Below are 8,283 nucleotides of genomic sequence, written 5' to 3'. Positions count from 1 at the left end.
TTGTATTAAAGTGATGTATTTTAAAGGTATATAAATGTGATTTTTATTACAAAAATTACAAAATAACAAATGCTATTTTATTTTTATTTTATCTTTAATATTTAGTTTTAATTTTACCCTTGAGTTTCAATATATTTTAGTTATACTATTAGAGTGAACAACATTAATTACAACTAATCAATTAATTATTTGATTTGACTAAGATAAATATTAATAATATTTTTATGTATTTTGATTAATAATACTTAAAAGAGTTACTATTTTATTTACTAATATTTTAAATTTTTTATAATATTTTCATAGAACTTGATTAATAAATTTTTTTTCACAATATTTTTTTAAAAAATTTTAATAAAAATATATTTTTATTTTTATCTTTTATATTTATTGATTAGTCTCTTAAATGTCTCAGATGAAATAATATTTGGGAGTAAAAGGAGAAAAAATTTTGATTGAATTGGTCTTCTTACAACAGAAATTTTAGGCTATGGATTCCTTGCTCCTACATTTTTGTAGGTTTATCATTAACCATCATAAAAATAATTACAAAATGTACCCCGTTTTTTTTTTTGAAAAATTGACTAATTAGATTTTGACCCCTTTAACTTTTGTTATTTACAATTTTTCTCTTTTTCTTTTAGTTTCAGATTCAAAAGAGAAGAGAGGTCTGCTAGGGTTTATAGATTGGAAAACCTAACTCTGCCCTCCCCTTTCTCACCAAACCCTATCGCTATGCCCTCCAATCTCATATCGCTGCAATAGCCCGGACGCAAAATTCTCTTGCCGCATCACTCAGTGAGCTCTCACATTCACCGTAGTATTCTCAATTTCACTGTATCCTTTTTGTTTTCGCGTGTTTGATGTTGCTTCTTGTTCGTTTAGGTTTCATCCATGCGTCCGCCGCCGCTCCCTGCGTCCGCCGCCGCTCCCTGCTTCTGCCGCCGCCGCGCAGGACTCTGCCTAAACGCTTGGAGGTTAGTTAATCATTATGCCTTTTCAATTCACAGTTGACCAGTATATTTATTTTTATGTTGATATGTGATTTTACTCTATGGTATTCCTGTGAAATTTTTTGATGAATTTTCAAGTGGGTTACCACCGTCTTATGTTTCAAGCGGGTTACTCTATGGTATTGTTATTAGAGGCTGTTGTTTCTTTCTTTTTTGTGTCACGAATTTCAGCGGCTAGATGCGAATCAGAAAAACTATACGGAAATAAAGTTGCGCCTTGGTAACAGCTATAACTTTAGAACTAGTGGTAATAACTCATTCCAAAGTGCTTGTTCCAAGTTGCACCCTTACTAACCACTATTGCTTTCTATTGGCATCAAAGTGCCCTTAAACTTGCAGTCTTCTATCATAGTTAATCGGCAATTGGAATAAGGCAATGCAGCTTAAAGTTTATATATATCCAAACACACCAAGGCATTCTATCAAACAGTTAAGGTGCAATTAAGAAACAACTTTAAGATGAGAAATTGAGAATAGAGAAATGAAAAAGAAAATTCAGTTTAGAATGTTATGTTACTGGGATTACCTGAGAAATTCAATAGATTCCTATGGCAAATATGAGGATTCAGAGGAGCCTGTGGGTTGGGTCTGCTACTTCACCATCAACGAAGAGGAACGGAGGCACCAAAGCGCGACATCAACGACGGTAACCTGGCGGCTTTGGACAAGGCAACGATAACCCAGAAACGGCGGAGCTTTCACTCCCGCAACGACGGGATCTTCGAGCTCAACGGAAGCGAAGAGGAACGGGTGGAACGAAGCAGAAGGGGGAATTGTACTGCCTACTTTTTTTTGGTGGAATTGCACTGCCTACTTTTTTTGTTTTGTTGTGGTTTTTAGTCACTTGATAAGAATTAAACTTGTATTTTGCTGCTTCATGTTAATGCCTTCTGAATTTCGATTATTTTTTATTATCCTATGTTATGTAAGAACAAATGTGTAGAGAAAGGAAACTGGTCATTCAAACTCTGGGTTGCTGTGGGGGATCAACAGTCAAGCCTTCAATATTGCTCCTTTTTATTACAAAGAGAAGTGGAACATTTACTATGAACTTTTTAGCTTTTGATTTGAGTTTATGTTTTAGTTATTAGCACATGAAAAGAAAAACCGAAGTTGTTGATGTTCTCTAATTCATTTTCCCATTAAATGATATAGCAAAGTGACAGAGCAACATTCTTTGTCAAATTTAGAAGGTGGTGGAAGGGTGTAAATATATTTTAGAAGGCCTATGTTTTGGTGTTTAGGAAGTTATGGGTCAAGAATTTTCTCACGAAGGGGTTAATAGCGAGCATACATCATATGATCAATATGAGCAGGAGAAAGAAAAATATGAGGAAGTTGACGTGGATTATATGGATGAGGATGACACAAATGTGGAACCAATGTTCGATTATCACGGCTTCGATGAAGGGTATAACATTGACTCACTTGAAGACATTGGGATGATTGAATTTTGGAACACCAGGGATGAAGATGTATGTCATTTTCACTTTTCTGATGTCGACATTGCATTTGAGTTCTACAATAGATATGCAAAGACAAGAGGCTTTAGTGCTCGGAAGAACAGGACTAGGAAGAGTCGTGCGGGCGCACTTAAGTTGAGGAATTTTGTATGTCATCGTGAAGGATTTAGACCGCCAAATAATTACGGCATTGGAAACCTTAAGAGAAAACCTACTCCCGAGACAAGGTGTGGCTGCAGTGCAATGATGGAGATTCATGTAGATGCACCTAGCGGTCGTTGGTTTATTTCTTATTTTTCTGATGAACACAATCATCCGCTTCTGGATCCTCGGTTGACTGGATTGCTCCCTGGGCATAGATTCATGTCCGAGGCTGATATTGGCCACATGGTTAACATGAAAAATGGTGGGATTAGTGTTGGGCAGATATATCGGGCATTAGCAAATCAGGCATGTGGCTACGAGTATCTCTCTTTCACGCAAAGGGACATGTACAATAAAATAGCAAAGCAGAGGCGCCAATTACCCGGTGATGCATATGCAGCTTTGAAGTATCTAGAAGATCAAGCAACAAATGACCCTTCTCTCTATTTTAATCATCACATGGATGCCGATGGTACTTTGCGCAATTTATTCTGGTGCGATGGTCTCAGCAAGGCAGACTACTCATTATTTGGCGATGTGCTGGCTTTTGATGCTACCTATAAGAGGAATAAATATATGTGTCCACTGGTGGTATTTTCTGATGTCAATCATCACAATCAAACAATTATCTTTGCTGCTGCTTTAATTTGCGATGAGGAAAAAGACACATACAGGTGGTTGCTACAACAATTGAAGGTGGCAATGAATGGGAAAGCACCTGTTTCGGTGATCACGGATGGTGATCTATCAATGAAGTTCGCCATTGAGAAAGAGTTTCCTAATGCACATCATAGATTATGTGCATGGCATCTGATTCGCAACGCAACAAGTAACATTGGCAAGCCCCAGTTTACCTCCATGTTTAGAAAGTGTATGCTAGGCGACTATGAAATTGATGTATTTCGTCAAAAGTGGTTTGAAATGGTTGAGGGATTTGGTGTCGAAAACAAGAATTGGGTCCTAGATATGTATAAAAAGAGACATTCATGGGCAACTGCACATATAAGAGGGAAGTTTTTTGCTGGTTTTCGGACTACTTCTCGGTGCGAGGGATTAAACTCGATCATTGCAAAGTATGTCAACTCAAGGTACAATCTGGTTGAGTTCATTCAACACTTTAATCGTTGTGTCGACCATATAAGGTGGAAAGAGGTCCAGGCTGACCTCGCCTCTGTGAATGGGAGACCCAGTATGCAAACCTGTTTTCAACAGTTAGAGAGGAGTGCTGCCAATATTTACACCCTATCAATATTTCATATGTTCCAACCAATCCTTGTACGGGCTGCATCAATGAAGGTAATAAATATGAGGCAAACTGGCTCTTATGTGATTTACTCTATCGGTTTGGACCAAACGCCAAATGAGATGTGGCGTGTATTCTGTTGTGACATTGAGATGGAATTCAATTGTTCATGTATGAGAATGGAATCATTTGGCATACCTTGTGAACACATAGTTTGCGTCTTGGTGCATGAAGATATAGAGGAGTTGCCAAGGTCGTTAGTCTTGCCTCGGTGGACCAAGACTGCCAAAGTGGGTTTGCAAAATGCGGTCGGGCTTCATTGGGATTCTTTGATGCTAAGTCAATACGGTTGTTTGATGGATTGATTTATACAACTAGCCAACTTTGCTTGCCGAGATAATGAGAGATTTATCTTTACACGGGAAATGGCTATGAATTTGTTGAATCAATTTAAGGAGGAAGATGCTGCACAAAAAGGGGGGGTCAATGATGCAGATAGTGTAAGAGATGGTGTGCAAGTGGATGCTTTTGGAGCTGGGCTCGCAACCAATGATCTCGGACATAGCATGCCAAGGGACCCAAGAAAATGTAGGACAAAAGGGGGGGCTTCAGAGTCCAATAAAAGAAAACATCGATGTGGACAGTGTGGCATGGAGGGCCACAATCGAACAACTTGTCGTGTTCGTCGTGGCATCTCACAGTCAGAAGGCCTTGGAAATGACACATTTGATAATGACTCGGATGACCACATGAACATTGAAGATGACTCATTGGTAAGTATCTTTACCAATGAGGTATGACAAAGTTTTATTTGCTGCTTATTAGCTAGTACTAATGATATTATATTGCTGATATTATAGGTATATGATGAGAGTGCTTCCTACAGTAGCAATGAAGTGCTGTAATAAGGTATGGTTAATGCTTTAAGTTTCTGGTATCCTCTAATTTTTAGTTGATTTGGAATTGGTGTAATTTTTAATTTATTTTTGTAATATTTAATCTTATTCGAATTCAGCTTTTGCGATGGTTGATGTTGTTCGTGTTTATAACTAAAGGTTGAGGTTTGTACTCTTGTTATGGCATCATAGAAATGTGAAGCATTTGCTTTTTTATTCCATCATAGAAATGAAAAAAGAAAAAGGTATCTTGGTTGATATATCTGGAGATCATATCCCCGATGATCTGTCAAAATAAATGGAACTTGATTTTGATTTGCTTTCTAGTGTGTGTATATATATGTGCAACAATGTTAACCGATTCTTTGCCTTCTGGCTAAGGTACATGGGGTACTTTTTGCTGTTACTGGTTTTATTTGAATTTTAGATTGAGTAGTTGAAATGATGTTTTCTTAGATCAAAACTTTATCATCTTGTAAGCAGATGACTTAAAAGTAACAGGCGTTGGGTGGTTTGCTGCTGGATTTTGTGTTTTCTAGTAAATGAATGAGCTATTATTTGATGGATTAAATCAGACAGCTAGGGATGTTGCCTATGTACAATGGCCAAGTGCTGCAATGATGTATGCACATTCATATGACCAATTTAGGCATGTTGTTTTCCAGGTAAGCCACAGTTTAATTTACTCAATTCAATTACTTGGTTTACACAAATGTTTCTGTACTAACTTTAAAATACCGATACATGTTAGAAATAAATTGAATCTTCTTTAAAAAAGGAGGGAAAAAGTAAAGATCATAGGTTTAATTGGCTCTTGGTTGTTTAAATTAGCTTGTTGGATAGACTTGTTGGGTTTGCAATTTGCAATGTTCTCATGCATGGTAATTGTGTCATTTTTGGATAGACTTCTTTGATAACATACCACTCAAAGATTTGGACTTCAGGCCATTTTGATTATCCAACTTCTTGTGTCGTTTATTCAAATTGTGTGATGTATTGACATCTTTCCATCCCAAACAGTTGTGCTTATCTTCAAAATTTGTGGTTTTCATGATAATGCACTACTTCACTTTGATTGAATCCTGCTTCCCTGACAAGTGTTAAGGAATCTTGTTTTCACTTTTATATTTTCACAATATATACTTTTATTAATTTTGTATCATGATTCATCTCATAAGGATTTGTATCTGTATTGCAGGCTCCGTTTGGTCAACAGCCGTTGAGCTTTGACTATTCACAAAACTACTAGATGACATTTTAGGGGGGGAAGTTATGGAATTGGATGCAGAAGTTGTTACCTTAGTATGTTTAGTTGTTTCATGTTAGGTTTGTTCTTGAGTATTCTATCATAGACATTTGTTGCTGTTGTAGTATGTCTTTGACTTTCAGTTTTGATGGGTTATACTAGCATATATGATATCATATCTAGTACTTCTAGTTTGACAGTCTATATAAAATAGTGGATTTATTTCTAGACTTAAATTTGTGATAAAGTTTCGGTGCTGTTTTTAAATACCTTGTTAAAGTTGTGGAGGCTAATAGAATAAACTAAAATTTAGCTAAAACAAAATTTCATTATTTTATGCTTTTTATTCACAAAAATATTAGAGGGATGAGAATATTCAATTTAAATATTATAGTAATTTATCCCTTAAGGTTTAAACCTTTTCCCCATTTCTTTTAGATTAATTTTTCAATAACAGAAGAGCTTGGAAAAAGCTATTATATAAAAATTAAAAAACTTACTAGTAAACTTTAATGGAACATGACTCTATTCTATAACACTAGTATTTTTAGCAGTGTATCAATGCAACCTTGTTTTTGAAGCAGTTGTGCTGGAATCTTGGGTTGCAGATCATGATGTCAGAAAAATGGAAAGCCCAAGTCTAAGACCTAGGCTTTGTAATAAATTTTTATTTCAATGACAAGTCAAAAGTGGCAATATTTACCCCCTGGTTAATCACATATTGCAGGATGCTGCATTGTTTTGGGGTCAGCAACCATTATCTGCTAGCGAGTATGCTGCAAGCACTATAATTCCAGCATGTGCTGCTGTTGTTGAGACTTCATATACAATTTTTATTGTGATAAACTTGTTAATTCCAGAATCCGAACTACTTGTGATTGTGATGTTAATTTTTATATTTTTGCCTCTACGTTTCTTGCATTATAAGTACAACCGCGCACTTGAAAGCAATCGCATCATTCTCTTAATACACAATCAAGTACCAGTGTTGCAATGCAACTCATTAAAGTGTTAACAACTTTGATAAGAGAAATTTATTTAATAGCTTTTATTATTCTCAAATCCTATAACAAGGGCATCAGCCCAATGAATTTGGTGCATGTCTAAAGGTGCTTTCAATAAAATTAACGCTGGAAGATAAATATAAAAAAGAAAAAAATAGCTAAAGCATTCCAATTCTTTTTATAAGTTCTTAACAGGAGAAGGAAAAGGTAATACACAACAAGAGTAATAAAAAATATCTAATAAATAAATGCGTCTATTTTAGTAAGTCTAATAAGAAGACATAAATAATTCTTTTCAATTTAAATAAAGATGTTATGGGTGTATCATAAGCCACCATAATTGAAACCTCTCGTTAACATCTGACCGTATCTTATTCCAATCTCCGGTGACGAAATCCAATGCTAAATACATTCTACTCCTTTCCTCATGCATCTGTAATTTATTTTACCAAACGTTAACACATGTATTAGTGTAATTAAAGAGGGAAATTGTCTATGTTAAAAGTTACCTTTGGAGGGACCACAGGAGTAAATTCCTGTTGTACATCCATCCACTGCATAACCCATACAGCTGAATCATTGCTGTGTGAAAACGCATCATGCAATACAACATAAGGAAGTCGAAAATAGTATATATATAATATTAAATTAAATAACCAACAATTTGAATAATTACCTATTTGAGCACCTAGGAATACCTATTGCTTTATGGACTTCCCAACCCTCAAAACTCACTATTTCTTGTATACCACATTTTACATACTTCTCTGAAAATATTATTTCAGAAAGAGCCACTCCCTGTAATAAGAATAGTGTGCTTTATTATTCGAGGTAATGTTATTATTAAATTTGTTTCTATAGTAGGAGAACTTACTATATTTCTAATATGATGCTTGCGTGGTTCATCATCTTCAACCTTACAGTGAGAGTCTAAATGATAAAGTATTTTTTCAGGGATGCTCATTACCATTAGATACCAGTGATCATTATCCTTGATTGGGACATATATCTGTATAACAAATACGATGTAATATGTATAAGTACAAGTTTGAGTACTTTTTATTATAATAAAAATATTCCAATAATTAATGAGAACTTACAAATTGAAGGTCACGGGTTGGTGGCATATAATGTGCATATTTTTCTAGTAGGTCATGATCTTCCATATGTAACGTAACATCATCATGGGAATGTTTGAGCACAATGGTTATTTATTTTACTTAATTAATATCCAGAAAATCAAGATTTTGACTTATCGCAAATGATGGTGGAAGGGA

At 35.3% G+C, this 8,283-nt stretch overlaps 1 protein-coding gene across 1 annotated transcript; it reads left to right on the top strand.

Annotated features, from left to right (window-relative positions):
• The first annotated feature begins 2,144 nt into the window (after positions 1-2,144).
• Positions 2,145-5,158, top strand: LOC112754942 (protein FAR1-RELATED SEQUENCE 5-like). The gene is made up of 2 exons (XM_025802773.3): positions 2,145-4,633; positions 4,721-5,158. Exon 1 carries the CDS (start codon positions 2,261-2,263, stop codon positions 4,223-4,225), a length of 1,965 nt encoding a protein of 654 aa, XP_025658558.2. The 5' UTR covers positions 2,145-2,260; the 3' UTR covers positions 4,226-4,633; positions 4,721-5,158.
• Positions 5,159-8,283: the final 3,125 nt, after the last annotated feature.

Source organism: Arachis hypogaea, chromosome 16 (assembly GCF_003086295.3).
Source record: "Arachis hypogaea cultivar Tifrunner chromosome 16, arahy.Tifrunner.gnm2.J5K5, whole genome shotgun sequence".
NCBI classification, from domain to species: domain Eukaryota; kingdom Viridiplantae; phylum Streptophyta; class Magnoliopsida; order Fabales; family Fabaceae; genus Arachis; species Arachis hypogaea.
The sequence above is the reverse complement of the archived record's forward strand: the minus strand, read 5'-3'. Positions and strand labels throughout refer to the sequence as shown.

What these genes read in the sequence shown, in the direction of transcription:
- LOC112754942 (XM_025802773.3), top strand. Translation starts at nt 2,261, where the DNA reads ATGGGTCAAGAATTTTCTCACGAAGGGGTTAATAGCGAGCATACATCA.